This window comes from Lepidochelys kempii, chromosome 16 (genome assembly GCF_965140265.1).
Source record: "Lepidochelys kempii isolate rLepKem1 chromosome 16, rLepKem1.hap2, whole genome shotgun sequence".
In the NCBI taxonomy this organism is placed as follows: Eukaryota; Metazoa; Chordata; order Testudines; family Cheloniidae; genus Lepidochelys; species Lepidochelys kempii.
This window is the reverse complement of record NC_133271.1, coordinates 17,585,297-17,604,820: the sequence shown is the minus strand read 5'-3', so window position 1 is coordinate 17,604,820 and position 19,524 is coordinate 17,585,297. Positions and strand designations below refer to the sequence as shown.

At 45.9% G+C, this 19,524-nt stretch overlaps 1 protein-coding gene across 14 annotated transcripts in view; it reads right to left on the bottom strand.

The window, feature by feature from the left end:
• USP20 (ubiquitin specific peptidase 20) overlaps nt 1–19,524 on the bottom strand; it is a 110,711-nt gene that overhangs the window by 82,720 nt on the left and 8,467 nt on the right. For 5 of the 14 annotated variants that reach the window (XM_073313769.1, XM_073313768.1, XM_073313767.1 and 2 more), the window contains 16 exons: nt 17,061–17,164; nt 15,974–16,070; nt 15,160–15,213; nt 12,993–13,055; nt 12,627–12,758; nt 11,950–12,046; nt 11,636–11,705; nt 10,894–11,007; nt 9,424–9,502; nt 7,543–7,978; nt 5,190–5,327; nt 3,802–3,941; nt 3,018–3,190; nt 2,043–2,137; nt 688–721; nt 206–251 (listed from right to left, as the gene is read on the bottom strand). In XM_073313769.1, the coding sequence (XP_073169870.1) occupies nt 206–251; nt 688–721; nt 2,043–2,137; nt 3,018–3,190; nt 3,802–3,941; nt 5,190–5,327; nt 7,543–7,978; nt 9,424–9,502; nt 10,894–11,007; nt 11,636–11,705; nt 11,950–12,046; nt 12,627–12,758; nt 12,993–13,055; nt 15,160–15,213; nt 15,974–16,054 (1,752 nt within the window). In that variant the 5' untranslated portion in view covers nt 16,055–16,070; nt 17,061–17,164. Of the gene's footprint in view, nt 1–205; nt 252–687; nt 722–2,042; nt 2,138–3,017; nt 3,191–3,801; nt 3,942–5,189; nt 5,328–7,542; nt 7,979–9,423; nt 9,503–10,893; nt 11,008–11,635; nt 11,706–11,949; nt 12,047–12,209; nt 12,453–12,626; nt 12,759–12,992; nt 13,056–15,159; nt 15,214–15,973; nt 16,071–17,060; nt 19,267–19,524 lie in introns of those variants that run through there. The other 9 variants (XM_073313775.1, XM_073313773.1, XM_073313774.1 and 6 more) reach the window with 7 other exon arrangements.

Here is a 19,524-nt window from a genome sequence, read left to right as displayed (position 1 = left end):
GTCACTATAACCCGGCAAAGGTGTTGATGGCCCATCAATTGAAGGTCACTGGGCCCTTTCTGGTCTGCTAATAAAATAGGACTTTGCTTAAGGCAAAACAAAAAAATGCTATTTTCAATTCTTGGTTCAGCAACTCTTCCCTTCCCACCCCGCAACTAACAGTGGCAACGAAAGGAGACGGGGAAAACAAGCCGCCTCTACTCACCTCAGGTAACCGGAGAACTTTGCAGTATTTCACGCCATTCCGCAGTCTGAGAGAGAAAGGGACAAGTCCCCCATGAGAACTAAGAATGGGGACCCGAGGCTAACTGGGCAGGTCACGTTTTGGGCCCAAATCCTTTGAACTCCATGGCAAAGCTGGAATGAGAGCAGCCTCCCACCATGTATCAGAGCATAGGCCACTGGCCTCACCTCTCCATTCTCCTACAATTCTCTTCAGTAACCCCTAAGTGCCCCTAATTCACTCCCTTCCCTTACCACAGCCACCACTTTTCCTCCCACTAGCACCAGGGTCTCCAGTGGCCCTGAACCAGGGCTTTCAAGGTCACTTTCAAACCTAGAACTCAACAACTCCCAGTTTAGCAGGCCAGTAGCAGAGGGGACAATCGGCCAGGGGCAGGAGAGGACAGTCAGTTTGGGCAGAGAGAGGTTAGTGGAAAGAGCACAACATAGAGGACACAAACTTACTTTTTACACCGTTCACAGCTGTACATGTTGTCCCCTGGAGAGGGAAAAGAAAGGCATTGCAACGTTACTGACAGCAGGAGCCATGGGGCTGCAGCCCCCATGAGAAAAACTCTCATCCCATGTGCGGAAGCCGGGTAAAGTGCCTGCCTAGTAGAGGTAAAGCAGACCTAGCCAGGACTCTCTTTGCCACCCCCAGCTCAACACAGACATGGCACAGACGGCAGCCAGCCACCACGCACGCAACGCGGCGGTGTCTGCCGAGGTGGAAGGGAATCCGCTTAGCCCTCCCACCAGTGGTTAGTGTGTGGCTGGAGCAGCCTCTTCTCCCCAGGTAAAGCAGGGATGGGAGGAAACATGCTCAAAACCCTCCTTTCCACTCCCCATTTTAAGACAGGGCCAAAATGTGTTCAGTCCCTCTGCTCTCCATCCCAGGCTAATGACACAGGAGACTGTTCTGCAGAGAGAACTACACAGCCTCCTTCTGCCCCCTCTGTGAGGGCTCCTGGTGAGGAACCTCCTACACGAACACAAAATGCAAGTCTAGCACTCCTAGGCGTAAGGATCGGACTGAGGTTACCTGGACACCTCAGCTGGGCATGCAGAGTTGTGGGAGAGTCTCCTTGGAACACTTCTGCCCTGTAGAACTCATCCCCCACTTGCAGCGCCCCCAGGGAACAACCTGTTGGGACCAGGACCCTGGGAAACATCTAAGGAGTCCCCAGCCCAGGTTCAGTGGCACTCCCTGCAGGAAGGATGAATGTGACCCAGACTGGGTCCAAAAGCGCCAGCATACAGCGCAGTCCCTGCTTTGATCTCCCTGGTGCTGCAGCCAGTACATGGACTGGCTCCATCTCACTGTCTGGCGTAGTATCCAAAGGCCCGTTTATCCTCCCTGAGTACAACAGAAGGAGGAGCCAGGGCAAATGTTACAAATTCAATCAACCAGACGATTTACTAGAAAACACAATACCCCGCAAGCAATGTAGGAAATGAGTGGCTCAACCCCACCCCCAAGCCTGGCAACCTTTGAGCCTGGCAACCCCAACTTGTTCCTCCTTCCCAGGACGGTCCTTGTGTAGCACGAACATTGGGCTACGGACTCTCACTGCACACACAAGAGAACGACAATCATGTCTGCTCTTTGCTGAGCCCACCACACCCTGGTTCCAAACTGCAAACCCTGCCTGAGCAGATGGTGAACGCTCATTCCTGCCCCCAAGGGAAGCTGAAACAAGGAGTGCACTTCCCAGCCAGAAGCTTGGATTTGTTCCAGAAATGCATCTGGAACGGTTATCGATAGCTTCCCTTGGGGGTGGTCAGAGAAGACAATATACGCCAGCCCTCCCCAACCTCACCTTTCAACTCATCGGCAGCAAAAAAGGCAGCAAGACAGTCCTCCAGTGTGACCACAGGACCCCAAAACCAGCTGGGGATACAGGACACCACAAACCTGTGGAAGGGAGGGGTCATGCAAGAAAGAAATGTGAATGGTACTGGTGATCTATGCACTTTGGCTTCTAAAATTCCCCGGTGGCGTGCTGCTTTATGTGAATCGAGCCTGGAAGGTCAGCTCAGGAACACAGTAACAGCATCCCACAGCATTATGGGAAAGTGCTGTTTGTTTCTCAGAACTGGAGTTGCTACTGGTACCTCCCACGCCAAGAAGGGCCAAGGTGGTGGGTGAGTAGAGGACTTCAATAGCTCAGACATAGGTGAGAGGTTTTTCGCAGGAGTGGGTGGGTGAAATTCTGTGGCCTGCATTGTGCAGGAGGTCAGACTAGATGATCATAATGGTCCCTTCTGACCTTAGTATCTATGACTTAACCCTTCGCTCTTGTAGAGTGTTAAGTAAAGAAAGGCACTGACAGGTCCCGGACAGAGACTTCCACCGGAAAGAGTGCAGCCACAAAGGAACATTATTAAATGGCTGAAGGAACCAACTCACTTGGAAGGAAATTTACCAGTGAGGACTTGCAATGTCCTGCACCTTCAAGTCACAGATGTTTTACAGTCAGCCCATTACTACTGAACACGGTTTATTTTTTAAACACAATTGAAAATATGTTTTGTTGGACTAAACGAGGAAGGAGGTTGGCACAGCTGTTCCTGGCTATGGATCTTACAGATACAGGTCCCTGGCTATGGATCTTAATTCTTTACAGAGATTTTTTTATGCAAGTATGTCCAATATTTGTCTCTCTTTCCTCCATTTCCCTTCGGTAAAGAACCAATCAGCTTGTTACATTTAAGGGTAACTGCCTTCTAGTAACTGACAAGTGCAAAGCCAAGGAGGGCGAGAAACTGCATAAGGGGACGCAAGGGAAACACACCTCCTGATGTACTCCATGATGAAGGCAATCCAGCCTTGCGAGGTGTAATTGTCCCCGCAGGCCCCCGTCTTAGCGGGCACATTTTGGTAAATGGCGGAGTGCAGCTTGGCTAAGTCCTCCTTCCCAGGGATCGGCAGCGACAGATCCTGGAACGTCTCCACTGTCGTGGATACCTGAGGACACGCAAAAAAATCTGGGCTTCTAGTGTACGCAAAGGAGCAGATACTCAGCCCGGAACTTTTAGCATCACTTGGGCCCATCTACACTAGGAAACTGAAGTGTTGCTGACAGTAGTAGGCCATTTTCAGCACCATCAAAAAGAAGTGTCTGGCCCAGCCCCAGCCCCACTCTCTGAAGCAGCGCTGAAATGGTTTTGTCTTGTCTACACTAGGATTATTCCTCACTCACAAACAGGGTGACAGAAGTGTGATCACTCCCCTTCCTAACCACTTAGTGTTCCCTACAGCCAGAGCGCCAAGTTCTCCATAGAGTGCCCCCCCAAGCCCTGTCCAGCTCCCTCTATTTCGTTGGCTCCTCCACCTTATTCCCCCTTTGCTGTGACCAGCTCCATGGTAGGACATGCATAATGGCTAAGCTAACTGAGCTACACAGGATCAAGATTCTGTATGGCACATAAACAATGACACAGAATATTCCTAGGTCTGGTAGACTTCACACACAAGCGATCATTTTAGTAGGACCCTAGCATCCCAGAATATTTGGGAACAGCTCTGTTTCCCAAGGAGAGGTTTGTTGAAGCAAACAGGCCCTGCTGTTTTATTACTTGATTAATGGCAGTAAGGAGACGCACTCTGTCGCAGGTGAGGCATTGCACCAGGCTGAGAATGGAGCCATCAAAGATGTCAGAAATAACGCTGCGATAACGAAGCTCTTTCTTCTTCTTCCCGGAAGCCAGCACCTGGGCTGAAAAGACACACATACCCCCCCATCACCTTCAAGCTCTCTTACATAGCTTCAGCAGAGTCCTGCAATCAAGCCAGGGGTACGTCTCACCCAGAGTACAGCACAAGACAAGTGTGTTTGTACATGCTTCAACATAGACTGCAGGACTCTTTCAGTGGTTCTGAACTTAAGCTTATGTTAAGAACATCCTTGTTTCAGGTGACAGCAGGAAGCCGGGTCTAACAATCTGCACCAATGCAATGCACCCGAATGCTGTTAGCGGTACAATCTTTGTCCCCATCCTCCTCCAAAACTGGTTCAGAAGGACACAATGGGGTCACATAGCGTTCTTGATGGTTTTAATCTCTGTAACGCTCTCTTCATCTCTTACCGATTGTTTTCCCCCCAGGGTATTTTGTCTTTTTCCTTCTAGTCATCACCCAGTTTTCCCCCCATGCATTTCACACTGCGGCTTGCATCACAGAATGTGGCGGCTGGCAGAGCGTGGTTGTTTTGTTTAACAACAAAACCCCCACTTACACAGAGTGCTTTTTATCAGGCTAGAACGTCTGCGTGCCCACCCCACCCCCTCCTGGCTGAGGTCAGCACAGCTCGGGAAATAATGCTGTTATTGAATGGCTGCAGGACCGGGATGGGAGCACAAGCTGTTGTGTTTATGGGCTGTGGAAGGAGAGTGGGTTTGGTTTTGTGATTTCTTTGAGATGAAGCAGCAGGCAACCGGGACCCAATTTGTAACCTCGCAACACTCCCACACAAGACTAATGCTTTTAACTTCAATCCTGCGGGGAGCCTACGAAATATGGCAACATCCCTTTAACAGTCAGGAGGCCTTTAACCATAAGGCTGCCCTACAGTCTCTTGCCCACATATGCTATGAAGTGTAAGACTGAAGGCCAATTCTGGACTCTCCCCTCAATGCAGGGAAGCCCAGAAGTTCCTTACAGTGATTAGTAAGTTAGCATTATGATACCGAGAAGATAAGGCCAATGACGACCCTTTCTAAGTGATTTCAGGCTGTATTTGGACAGCCAGGCATCGCTCTGCCCTAAACGCCCAGCCATGCTGAGACTCAATATCATTCGTTTCCTAACACTGGTTTAGTAGACATCAACAGATTGAAGGACGATCAGTCATGGGGTGATGATGGCTTGTGTACCTCCCGCTTCTCCTGCTTCCTCCCGCAGACGTGGCCCTTTGCCTCCACACCCCCTCAGCCTCCTGGCTGCAGGAGCTTCCTGTCTATGCTACCTTTTTTCAGCACATAGGAGGGTCCCAGGCGCACAGGACTGGAGCGAGGGGGGCTGCTAGACAGTTTGGAGTGCATCTCCTGGTGAACCGGGCTGCAAGGGCGCGAGGAGCAGCGCACATAGGCGTCGTTGTCCGGCTCTGTGTGGGGAGAGAGACCACCAGTGAAACACCAAATGTACCAGCCCAGCCTGTCACAAATCAGCCCCAGTAGAATACTGGTCTCTGAATCTTAGCACAACGAAGTCTTTCATGTTCAGGGAATCTAGTTCCCAGCCCAGCCCCACTACTCTGAGGACTGGATACCTGAGGGATTCAACTGGATACCACAAGAGAGATGGCAAACGCTGTCAGACAGAACAAAAAGATGCAAGTCACCTCTAGGTCCGTTGCTAATCAAGAAGTTTGTTCTCATAAACTGGATATTGACAAATGCTCCCAATGTCCAGGCCTAGAGCTGAGGTTTAATCCTCTGGGTTTCTTAGAAAACAAAACCACCCCACAAACATCTGCCAGTGTTCCTGTCTCTGGAGCCCACAGGGCTGTAGGCTGGGTCATCATCTTTGGGTCAAGACAAGGAATAGTCACATCTGGAGCACAGCCTTTAAATGCCAGCTGTTCTGTAGAATCACATGGCATCTCTCCATGGCTTTAAAATATTTTTTACATGTTCATTGCCCAGCACTAACAAATACCTCTATTTCCCTGTGAAGGGGTGTGTGCCCCACACAGGTAAGGAAAGGGTTAATCTGGGCCTTGGGGCCAATCAACCCACCTGGTCGCACCTGGAGGTTGGGCCATGCCCAATTAAAGATGAGTCCCAGCTGCCAGAGGAACTGGGTGGCTTTTATAAACAGTCTGCTGCAGAGAGAAGCTCTGTAGTCACTCTCTGGGACTAGAGAGCAGAGAGACTGGGAGGGTCGAGGAGGAAGCCTAGGGGGAGAGTTGGCCTTGGTGTCCTCTCCTGAGTAGAGAAGTCTAGCAGGAGGCCAGGAATTACACACAACAGCACTGGGGATGGAGAAGGCTCTGGAGCTACGATAGGGCGGGATTTGGATTTCCATGGAGAGAGCCCTGGGAGATGCTAGGATGAGGAGCAGAGAGGGATGGAAAGGTCAAGCCTGAAGAGGGCAGAAATGGATTTACATTTTGTACCTTTAGCGGGATTTTGTTGGGGAAATCCAGGGGGAGCCCTGCAAGTCCCAGCCCTGACAGACAGGTGACCCCAGAGAGACTGCAGGAGAGGCCAGCTGAACAGGCTACAGGAGGAGGAAATCCAGAGAGACAGCAGCAAGGAGTCTGATGGAGCAAACCTTGGCTGCTGGGTATAGAATCCAGTGTCATGGGAAGGCCTGGGTTCCCCTACCAGCCACTGGGGAAGGTGACATGAGGCCCTTCAGAAGGGGACAAGAACGATTGAGAGCTGGACCGTTAGCCCCAGAACTGGGTCCAAAGGCCTTTTGTAGGGACATTGGACTATTTGTTCGATTTTCTGTTACCCCAGAAGGCACATGACTAAATGTAACCTGGCCAGAAGGCTGAGTCATGAGAAGAGACAGACCACCAAGGGACAGGAGCGACAGTTGGCAGGGCGTGCAAGAGAAAGAGCTGCTACTCCACACACCTAGCCATGAGGTGGGACGCTGGCTGGGAGTCCACTCTTCCACACACCCCTTTTTACCTCCTTTCCTTTACCCCTCTCGGAACCAACTATTCCCAGGGTAAGTTTGTAGGATAATGAGAGCTTTACATGCTTATTCCACATTTTTCCTGAAGTAATTTTTAAAAGATGTGCAGGTCCAGGAGCTCCTTCAGACTGTGCTCTGTTCTTTGTTAGGTGTTACTGTGTCGTTTGGTTTCATAGAATATCAGGGTTGGAAGGGACCTCAGCAGGTCATCTAATCCAACCCCCTTCTCAACCCCCTGTATGTCTTGTGTTATTAATATTTGGTTTATCATTAGCACGTACAGCAGTTCACTTCTTTAAAGTGCTAGTCTGGCATTATAAAACCCACCTTTCCCTCAACAGAAGGTTTTTTGTTTTGTTTTTTAATGGTCACATTTGGCAGAGGCAGCTCAAACTAGTAGCCTATCCAGCATGTAAACTATGTTCATCACCACTGTATCTGGGCACACTGAAGTAGTTCTCTGCTGATTTACCTATGGATTGCTATGGTAGAAATGAAGCAAGCTGGAGGAAGCAGATCACTGTCTTAGAAGCAAAGACATTCTGAAATCAGGAATGGGAATGTCTACACAACTTATCTGTCTGACTTCCCCCTCCCCATTAGCATGCCCCAACACATGAATATGGCACTGGTTCTTGTATGGTGTGATAGGGACGCTATATTAGTACCTGGTGTCCTACATGGGCTGGCAGGGCAGGGAGGAGGTAGGGTTTCAGGAGAAGCTCTGCCATCAATTGGACTCAGGGTGGTATCAACATCTGCATCCTCATCAACTTGTTCCGAGTTGCTCCGTCGGTGGCTGTAGGAGAATTTCCTGTCTTTCAGCCTCTCTTTCTCAGAGATCCCTCTCCCGGCCTCATCCTGGATCAGCAACTCTGCCTCGGCTAGGGAGCTGCTCATGCCCCCTGTTCTGCCTTGCCCATCGATATCACCCCTGTCGCTGCTTGAATCACAAGAGAGGAACTCATCCTCTGAGGGGCTACGGTCACCTTCCCGCTTGTCATCCGTGTCACTGGAGTCAGAGTCTCTTGCCTCAGCAACAATTGGTTCCTTTAGCTCTTCATGAAGCTGGTCCATCAGGCATCGCAGAAACTCTTGGGTGTCCTGAAAACCAGGAGCAATCCCACATTATATACTGCCCATCTAGGGACAAAACACAGCTACTCCAGTTTCCACTGTAAAGCCCACAAAAGTTAGCCCCTCGGGGAATACAAGGAGTCCCACTCAGAGAACACATGGAGTTGGTGGTATTCAGCAGATGGACAGAGGGATCCTGCCCATTCCACTGACTACTCTAATGCCTGGGGATTACAGTCCCAATTTGCAGCTAACTGTTTCAATTTCTGCTTTTTCTCAGGAGCTTAGGAAGGTCTCAGGATGGTCAAACTGGGCTACTGCTATAGAACTTGGACAGTTATCTTGTTTACTGGGATGTCAGCACTGAAAGAACGTGGGAAACCAGGAGAAAGACAATCAAGACAGTGGGCTGCAAAGAACAGTACAGTCTATGCTACAAAAACAATCTTCATGCTCCATTGATGTCTTCACATGATAACCCCATCCCTTACAGCAAACATAGTATTAAAATCCTTTACTGCCAGGGATTAGAACTAGAAATCAAAGACAGATCAGCCAGTGTGAAGGCCCCCCTATGTGGCCCCTCAGATAGTGGAGATTGCTGATAAGGGACAGCTCTGGGTAGTGACATTTTGAAGACTTGTGACATTATGGAAGATTTGGTTTAAAATATAATAAATCATCATCAGCTCTTCAGTTTTAACTCTTTATAGCTGGAATTCCTATCCAATGGCTTTGCATCAAGGGCAAATATAGCAGCTCTGGTCTCTCTATTTCAGCAACTGATATTTTTATCATCGTCATCTCGGTTTTCACTTGCTACCAGTGCCATGGCTTAAATACGCTATTGTCGGATGTCCCTTCTCGCTGTACACTTTCTAACCAACTACACACTGAAGGTGAAATTTCATTCTAAAGAATAAGTGAATTTTTTTTCTTTAATTCTTTGTACAGTGAAGTACTCTTTCCCCCCACCCCAGAAGACATGATCTTTTTAAAGGACTCATTTAAATTGGGTGCCGAGAAGGATGTGCATGTAATAAAAGTTGGTATTTGTAAGCTTTTAGTGCAGGTGTAACCAGACTCCCCTCTAATATAAGTAACAATAATACCACATAGGTCTTAGAGGGCATTTTTCATCAGATCTCAAAGTGCTTGGCAAAGGAGGTCAGTATCATTATCCCCATTTTACAGACAGGGAAACTGAGGTACAGAGATGTGCCGAGCCTTGCCCAAAGTCCCACCAGAAATAGAACCTAGATCTCCTGTGTCCCAGTCAAGTGCTCTAGCCATTCTCTAATACAGAGGCAAAACAATGGGACAATCCCAGCACCCAACCAGTTAATATGGGCCATTTACTCTTACATGAGGTACTTCATGAAGCGGGCTCCACTACAGAAGTAAGAATCACATGATGTGGAACAACCTAGGCATACGTCTAGAAAGGCTAGTGTTTTTGTTGGATGGCCCACCTGCTGTGCATAGCCCCGGAACATGGGGTTGACCAGTTTAATTCCATGAGACAAGCTGCTGGGAACCACATAGCTTGGGCTGTTTAAGAAAAAAGACCATTAATTCACATATCGAGTCGAGAGCTGAACTGTGTAGTATGCACAAAATAAAAAGCGGCAGTCAGTTTAAAGGAAAGGGGAAAAAGAAGAGTTATGTTGCTACAAAGCCTGAACGTATCTGTTAACTAGAAATCATAAGATTTGAGATGATGCAGGTATCTATCTACCAAGTATTTTAATCTCTTTTCCCTACTAGTGACAGACTGATCCCTACTGTACATTCACCAATGCTGTGTCACTTTTTAAAATGTCAAGTGATGGTGCTGTCCGTCATTTCCATTGCCAGAATGGTCTCGTCTACTTATTTATTTTGATTTCACAGACAAAGAGCAGTGCCCACCTCAAACAGTCAGAACTCACAGGAGTTACGTTATATTAAAATTACATTACACTGCTCAAAATTACTGCCATGCTCCACCGCTTATTCCAAATAGTTTTAATCCATTCCAAACCCACAACTTACTCATACTCTGTCTGCACTCTTGTTGCAGCTGTGTTGATCCCAGGATAAGAGAGAGACAAGGTGGGTGAGCAAATATCTTTTACTGGACCAATTTCTGTTGCTAGGACAGCTGACACTCTGGTTACCTTTCCCAGACCTGAAGAAGAGCTCTGTGAAGCTTGAAAGCTTGTCTCTTCCACCAACAAAACTGATCCAACAAAAGATACTCACCCACCTTGTCTGTCTTGTACTATGATAACAATTAACACAAAACATAGGACACAATTTAGATACCCGATCTGATTCTTGCAACTACTTACATTTGCAGTTAGGGAATCAGATCCTCGGCTGCTATAAACCAAATTATTTCAGTGGTGCTACACCAATTTACACCAGCTGAGGGTCTGGCCCAGGGTTCCTAGTTCTCATACTGAGTCAACAGCCAGCAACTGACAATCAAAAACACCTTCCAGGCTGATTGGTAAATATCAGTATCAGATGCGAGTTGCTTTTTCTGTGTAAATCAAAAGCAACACCACCAAATGCTGCACTTGCACAGCAGCAGCCAAATATCCCCGCCCTCTTTTCAGCAAATCAGTGAGAAGAAAAGCCCTTCTTAAGCTCTCTGTTTAAAGCACTTCACATTACCATGCACGCTTTGATTCACTGTTTTGATCTCAATGTAATGAATTTTCAGAGGTTTCTAGACCCTGTTCCTCAAAAGATGGCTGTCTGATCACTAACTGCAGGGTGGAAGAAGGGGAGTACGACATCAGGCGCTCACAGCAACACACCCCACATCTTCTAGGGCTAGTCCTAAAGCTTGAATTCAGAGACTGCGTCACACCTCTCATTATTTTTACTGTGTTCGTAACTGAAGTATGAACCGCTATACGCCTTCCCGTTTGGACTGGGGAGGGATTACTCACCGCTTCTTGTGCCAAACCTCAGAGACCAGTTTCTGGTAACTTTTGCACAATGCGGGCTTCTTGTCCGTACGTACCAGCCCGCCACACTCCAGAAAAAACTGTGTGAGAGGTGGGCTAAAGAAGGAAAGAGAGGAGAGGTAAGTGAAGGGGAATTTCTTCTATGCGTACGTTTAAAGACACACAGAAAGAGAGGACATGTCCTAAGGTTGCTTTTTAAATTTAACATTTAGAAAAAGGGGAAAGAGATGGTGCTGCAAATGCTGCCCTCTGATTCTTCACAAATCACTCCCGTTGGTCTGAATGATTGGGATCCCTCCCCTGAGAGATGCTAGAGTTTATTGCCAAGACCAGATGGTGAGAACTATTTTGGGTTGAGGTTTTCAAGGCCACCTCATTAGGGAGAACATTAAAAAGAAGTTGGGAGGGAAAATGCATGCACATGCACCTATAAAATATTTTATATTTACTCTATTTTAAAGATCACAATGGAAACTAAAGGCCTGTACTTCCACCGCCAGCCCAATGGTACGTGTCCCGTTGGTTTGCTCAGTTTCCTGCTCTGCAGCTTTTTATGCATTAAACACCATGATCCTGTTTTTTTCCCCTTCTCCCTCCCTACTCTGCACCTCAGCTGATTTCCACACACAGCGTTCATGAAGGAGGTCTCGGATTGGAACAGGCACTTCTTTATTTTTAGGGAGTATTCAAGGGAGCATCACCACAGAACGGTCCTGTCACCTACCAGTTTGAGAGGGCCTGAAGCGCTGCATTCATGTAGCAGGAGTTCCCAAGGTTTTTCATTCCAGTAAGGCCTGGAGAAAATGCAAGAGATGTTAGACAAGAAAGGAAGGTAACTTTCCAGCACCCCTTCCTTTTCAGAAGCACCACTTTTCTACATTCTGCACAAGATGAAAGGGAATCCAGCACGTCCCTCGCAAACGAGCTCAGCATCCCAGTCCTACTGAAATCACAAAGACTCTCCAGGAACCTCACAATGTAAGCCTTAGAGTCCAGAGGTGCAGTTATAACTGATCCCATAATTCAGTGTGGCATTACCTCTTGGTTTCAGATCATCCTCCTCTGATTCCGATTCCCCTTCATCAGCCACTGCAATTGGAACTGCCTTCAGGGGGTGAGCAGGCAATGGAGACTCCTAGATTAAAGGCAGAGAAATAAACATCAGTGGCAGGTCTGATCTGCAGAGAAACACAATCTGTACCCATTTATTCACCCAGCCACTAAGAAGGTACCCCAGTATCAAAGGCACTGGCAATATGCTGCTGCACTAACCTCTTTACCTTTCCTGATGGCATTACCTCAGTAAGGCTGTCCAAGGAGCATCCTTAGTGAAGTCAAGATGTACCACAAGAGGCCCAAGGGACAGTCAATAGTGTCTGCAGAGGGTACATTTCTAGTTTGGCAGTTAATGCTGCTGCCGTTCACCCCAGACGTGGCCACCCTTCAGAAGCGGCCAAAGACAGACCGATTATATAGAGAGGGACACAGTTTTTAAAGCACATTAGGAATCCCCCTGGATGAAAGTTGATAAATAAACGCAAGATTATCTTGATGGGAGGCATCTTCCTTCAGGTTTGAGAGCTCTCATTGCAACAATGGCATGTCCAATAGTGGGGAGTCCTAAACTAGTCATCTAACAAAAAAAAAGAAAAACCCTGCTAAGCGTTCCATCCCATTCAACAGTATCCTCCTGACTTATGGGGTGAAAGACCCACCTGTTCACTGAACTTTGATGACAGGGATGGAGCATGTGCTGCCAGTCTCTGGTCCAAGAATACCTCCTTTTCACAGGCATAACACCACACCCGGAATGTTGTCAGGTTCACTGTCAGGTTGTGTTTTTTGGCCTAAAAACCAAAATAGTGAGAATACTGAGAACCACAAACTGTAACTCAATCGCCAGAGAGTTTGGAACCTACGGACCATAGTCATTATATAAATGTTGTCTGGGCTCGAAAGGTGGCCGGGAATGGCTATAATCAATAAGCGCCCATGCTTTGTGGATCAGAATTTAATTTATTTGGAAATCCAACTCTGTCTGTCCTGACAAGAGAGAGAGAGGGTTATAGAGAACAGCTCACCTGTGCGTGAAGGGTGCTATGATCCGCAAAGGATTCCCCACACCCAACATAAGGACAAGCAACCTAGAGAGAGAGGAGATAGTGGGAGAACAGTTTGGATGTGGCAAGATAAACCCACAACAGAATGAAAAAAGGGGTTTGTGACCCCCATCCTAGCCAGCAGCTGCATGTGCGCTGACCCTTTGCACTCCATGAGCATGCGTCGTAACCTGAGTCACAGCATTACAAAAGACTTGGCACTTCTTGAAAAAAAAACAAAAAACTATGCCCACCCTTGCTCACATGACTCTATGAAACCTCCAATCCAAATCACAGACGTTAGTTTTTCTGATCACACTGTGTCCATAGATCTAAAGATGGATCATTTGAAAATCTGTTGTAAAAATACATTGCTTGTCTGATGAAATCCAGATACTAAGATGAGAGTTGGTCCATGTCCATTCTGTCACCTCTTCTCTTTCCACTGCTTGGTCTTTCCCCATCAGTCCCCTCATTCAAACGCCTTGTCTTCTTTCTTCTGTTACAAGTATGTTTTGGAAAGGATTAGAAATGTATCTAAAAAGAATAACTTGCCCCTGCAAAGTTACAGGTATAAGATCTATCAGTCTGATACTTCCGGACATGCTGCAGCTTCCTGAACAACAGTGTAAAATCTGGCAAAATCTTTTTCAGCTTTGTTCCACTGCTCCTACTAAGAGCTCTTCGGGGCAGGGACTATCTTTTACTCTGATTACACAGTGCTCAGCACAACAGGGCCTAGGAACTACCATGATGCAAACTAACCATAAGTATCATAATGGAAGTGGATATTGCCAGGCAATACAGGGCAACCCTTGCCTGCTGCTCAGGGTGTTCATGGATGGAAAAGAAGATTATCTCTGCTCCTCCTAGTACTGCTGCCCCTACAGCCCCTATGCATAGAACTTCCCAAGAAAAAGCAACAGAATGAAACTGACAAGCATCATAAGCTCTTCAAGATCTGTGACTTCCCCTGTGTTTTAAAAATGCCATGTGCATTTGTTACCCAGGAATAATTTTTGATAGTACAACTGATCGACAATCGGTATGACAGGTACACACAGATGTGATGTACCGCTGCACAGTGAGAATCTTACAACTTTCTCTGGAGCAGTACTTCTCAACCTTGTCAGGTAAGCAAGCCCTTACTTCAACTCAAACGTTTTCATGACTTCCTTACTTTTTTTTTTTTTTTTTACTCTTGCTTTTATAGTAAATGTATCCATGATAACAATGAAAAGCCTATGTAATTTGTGTGTGTGTGTTTTGAGAGGTTTGGCAGAGAATACTTGACCTTGAACAGTAAGAGTGTGGGGAAAGCAAGATTTTCCTTGCTTTAGATGGCAATAACATATCCAATGCCTTGCATCCCACCTGCCCCGATTGCCTTTTGATATTTGCCCCCAGGGGAAGTGACCCACTGAGAAACACTACTCTACAGCTCCTAGCATTGATCATTTTAAGTGACAGGGACCAAGATCAGAGCTGGTGTAAATGGGTGAAGCTCCACCAGTCAATGATGATGTCACTGCATAGAATGTTTTAGTTTTGTTTGTTTTAAAGTCAGTTGCAGCGCATCTGCTTACATAAGGGCTGAATTTGGCCTACGTTCCAGATCAGATGACATCCGGAGTCTATTCCAGCTCTGATCATATTTAAGCCAGCTCTTTTTCATTCCCTTCTGCCTTGTTCCCCTCCTTTCAACAACATCACTAAAGTTCTCTGGCTCCATAGACTTTAAATCTCCCTAAAAGCTGCAAGCAGAAGGATCCATTCAATTACCAGGTGCTTAAAAACAGATGGTAGCTAGTAGCATTCTTCAGTGTTGATTCCCATTGGGGCTCCAGGAGGAAGTCATTTGTGAGGTGTGAACAAAATAGGCCTAGATGTGAGGCAAACAGTATTAGAGTTTGATCATTGGCTTCTATTTTTCTGGGATATAATTGAAAGCTGATGGACACTTTTACTGGCTTCCTTTCTTCTAATGCTTCTTTCTTTGTTTACCAGATACTATGATCTCAGACCTAATTTCATATCCAAAGGCGATAAGTCAGCCTGAAAGTAAGTACTGCATTGTACTAAGAAACAGTATAAATAAAAAATGAGAAGCCCCTTTATACAGTACACACAGATAGCAGGCTCTTTTTACCTGCAGGCAAGCCCAGAGGTTTGGTCCCCCAGCTCTGCACGACTGGCAAGTTCCCTGCAGTCATACATAAAGAAAAAGTCATTACAGTTTAGTAGCCTAGCCCTTGACTCAGAGGGGAGCACCCTATGCTTATTGCATGAGTTGACTTTTTGGGGCAGAGATTAAAACCTTGTTTGGCTGCACAATTCATTTTTCCCAGTACTATGAATTCCACCTAAATTAAATTTACACTTTCAAGAACCTGCGATGAGAGACATCTTTGAGCAGGGTAAACAGTCATTCAAAAATGCACCAGTGAAGAGGGCTTTGAGCACTGCCCAGATGGCAGAAATGTTAGTTTTTAATCTAATTCCATCAGCCACTTCTACTCACTCCAAAATTCCAGCCACTAAGATGTTTCCTTTCACATCACCCCCTTTCTGAAGTAAGCCCATGAGCCTTGAAAATGTATTAGTTGCCAAATGAAACCATTTAAAGAGAAAGAGATTTTGAAGACTTCATTTGTTAATGAGCGAGGTAGACAGATCAACAGCACTCAAGAGTAAATGCTAGAATTATGGGCTTTCCCTTGGGCTATCTCATAAGGACAGCCTCTTCACATCATTTAATTGTATTTCTGGAGTACAAATGGCTGACAATGCCTCATTTTATGAGGCATGCTCAAAAAGATATCAGTTTCAGTTCATCCCACTTGTGTTCAGTTTCTACATCCCACTTGTGGATATGTACAATCTTTGTATCTTAGGGCAGCCCCCCGCCCCCCCCCCCCCACACACACACGAGGTAACCACACTGCAAGCAGCGCTTCCTTTACCTTGGATTTGAGCAGCAGGTCATCTTTGGTGACCTCACCTATGGAATCCAGGTGAGGACAAACGTCTCTTGTATCTCCCATTCTCACTAAAGCTCACCTACAGAGGTACAGAAATTGCAGGATGACTCCTCAATTTGGTTAAATGTCAGACTTGATGGTAAAGACAGCAGGAAAGTAAACTGATATGCTGCAGTTTTAAGATGTTAGGGAGTAAGAAAATCCATCTTTACAACTCAAAAGCATAAGGTAATAATCTCAAAAATTTAAATTGGACATTATACATCTCCCCTGTAATTAGGTATAACAGTTTCCAGACTGTACATTTGTCCCAGTGCAGGGATGAGGGGACTACATGAGTAAATCTCAGAGATTAAATTAAACCTCCACGCACCAGATACAACACCCAAAGGCACCAATCTTGATGTCAGGTAACACTACAGTTCAATGCTGCTGTTCTGCTAATACAGAAGAGCTCATTGTTGAGTAATGGCATTATGATATCAGAGGTAAGTGGACGATGCAATGGAAAGGAGCAGGGAGCAGACACAGTTAATAATTATTATTATTTGTACAATGTGCTACCTGTGTTCCAAAAATGTAGTAAAATACTAAATCTACATGCACACTTTAAAGGCCACAACTGCCAATTCAGTTATCTATACTGTCTAACCCAGAGGTTTTCAACCTTTTTTCTTTCTGAGCCCCCTCTCCCCCCACAACAGGTTATAAAAACTCCACGGCCCACCTGTGCCACAATAACTGGTTTTCTGCATATAAAAGCCAGGGCCGGCATTAGGGGGTAGCAAAGCAGGGCAATTGTCTGGCGCCCCACGCCACACAGGCCCTCACAAAGCTACATTTCTCAGGCTTCAACTTCAGCCCCAGGTGGCGGGGCTCAGGGACCTGCGCTTCAGCCCCATGCGGTGGGCTTTGGCTTTCTGCCCTGGGCCCCAGCAAGTCTAATGCTGGCTCTGCTTGGAGGCTTCCCTGAAACCTGCTGGAGGCCCCCTAGGGGGCCCCACACCCCGGTTAAGAACTACAGGTCTAACCAAAGATTTGGACTTGCTGAAATTGATTTGGTTCATACCTCAAAGGAAGATGATAATGTGATGAACCACTGTGTACTCTCTTCTGAAGGCTCAAAGTCCCAGCTTATCTGGATCACACAGCATCATTGGATGCTACAGAATACTAACCCAGTTAAAAAAAAAACAACATTATTTTATACATGTATTTACATATATCATTTCACTCAACCTCTTCCTAGTCCGCACAAGGTAACTAGAAAAACATGTAAGCTACATATCATGAATACATTCTAATTAATTAAGCCAAGTTTCCCATCCTGGCTCAGCAGGCCACAAGTAAAAACCAGTTTCATTATCTTATCTTACTTCCTGTTGTCAAACACAACCAAAGCTCCACAGGAGAGGATAAAATCTCATCAGTCTGTTCACAGGAGGCCGAGACTAAAATCAAAAGGATGCTGCAGCTCAGTTTTGAGCTGCTTCAACAGAGTTGTGTATAGAAGCTGGCACAGGACCTATGCTATAGGCCTAGCTGAAGCTAGTACCTAATCACTAAAAATGTACTCACTGTTTTAAATGAAGGAGGGTGGGGGGACTAGAGGAGGAAGGTTTGTAATATCAGTAACCCGCCTTCAAAAGCAAGGAAGCCACCAGCATTTCTGAGGGGTTTACAGTTAAATACTTATCTGCTCGACAACATTAACATATGTAAATCACTGTGCAGAGTATGACAAGTGGGGTTCCACTCAGGATAATATATCCAAACGCACACAGTATAAAGGAACATTTCCAGGGTTTCTCGTCAATAATAATTTATAAGCAAAATAAACCCCTCTGGAGTAGTCCATATTTGAGATCACGGAGCCTACCTATGGAACACTCCAGACATGCCCTCAGACGTAGTTGCATCAAAGTGAGGCAACTTCTGAGCAATATATTTTAAGGAAATTGCATCTATGGCCTTAAATAAAAACTCTGCAAGCAATACAGACAGTTCAGAACCTGCTCCATAATATTACTACTTGCTAGAGGCCAACCAGCTGTAAAAGCTCTATACCAGTAAAGAAAGGTCAGCTTCAAGCTCACCAAAAGTTTTAAATGACGCATACAGCAGCATATTCATTGCTTCCTGCAGTTTAACATTCTTTGACACCTTAGACATCATTTTCAAAGATGCTCTAAAACAGTGGCTCTCAAAATTTTTTTTACTGGTGACCTCTTTCACATAGCAAGCCTCTGAGTGCGACCCCCTTATAAATTAAAAACACTTTTTTATATATTTACCATCATTATAAATGCTGGATGCAAAGCGGGGTTTGAGGTGGAGGTTGACAGATTACAACCCCCCCCATGTAATAACCTTGTGACCCCCTGATGGGTCCCAACCCCCAGTTTTAGAGCAGGGGTTCTAAAACATTTGTTTTGGGGGGGTGGGGGGACCCAAGAGGCTGAAGAGCTAAGTCACTCCAGCTAAAGTAAAGGTTTTTTCCCAAAGCTGAAAATCCTTCCTAATTCCATGCCCTGTCCTGGCAGAAGTAAGACCTAATGTGGCATTATGTAAAATGGCTTTACCAGCTAGGAACTGAACATGTTGCAGGCCTGGAGGAAAGAAATTCATTGCAAATAATAGAGAATGACACATTGGTTGTAGCCAGAGGCTCTAGGAACTTCAAGGTTTGGCTTAATAACCAGTGAGCAGATGGCTAAATAGCAACTGCCCAATCCCACAGGGCTGCAGTTTAGAGCCTGGAGCAGGAAAGACAAACTATCATCTCACTATCATCTTTAACATATGTACATTAAATTAAATGGTAACTATTTTTAAAACAAACTGAATGAACAAATACCTGTCCTGATCACAGAAGCACTTACACATATGCTTAAAATTACATAGTCGAGTGGTCCCACTGAATTCCATTGATTCTACTGTATTTCCAAAGGACTACTCACATATTTAAAGTTAAACGTGTGTTAAGTGTTTGCAATATTGGGGAGTTGATTTTCCCACTTGTTCTTAGCACTTCATTTTTTGAATACAACTGGGAAATGGGTCAGTCCCATCTACTTAGTGCGGGTTGAATGTATTAGACCACAGCTAGGCTGTAAGTGAGTTTAACAACCATTGTTAAACTTGATTTATTGTAGTATAGGGTACATCAACTCTAGGTCTTCATTAGAAAGGTTAGTCGGCTTAACTACAAAATCCACACCCCTGAGCGATGCAGTTACGCTGAACTAATCCCCAGTATAGATAGCACTAAATCAACAGAAGAATTCTTCTGTAGACCTAGCTACCACCTCTTAAGGAGGTGGATTACCTGCGCCGATGGGAAAACCCCTCCTGTCAGTTTAGGAAGTGAAGCTCTACAGTGGTGCGGCTGTAACATTTCACGTGTAGACAGGCCCTTAGAAATGCTACAGTGCGTTTCCGTAGCATAGACACTACAGCGATGGAAGAGATTCTTCCATCGCCGTAGTAAATCCACCTCTCCAAGAGGCGGTAACCTAGTCAACAGAAGAATT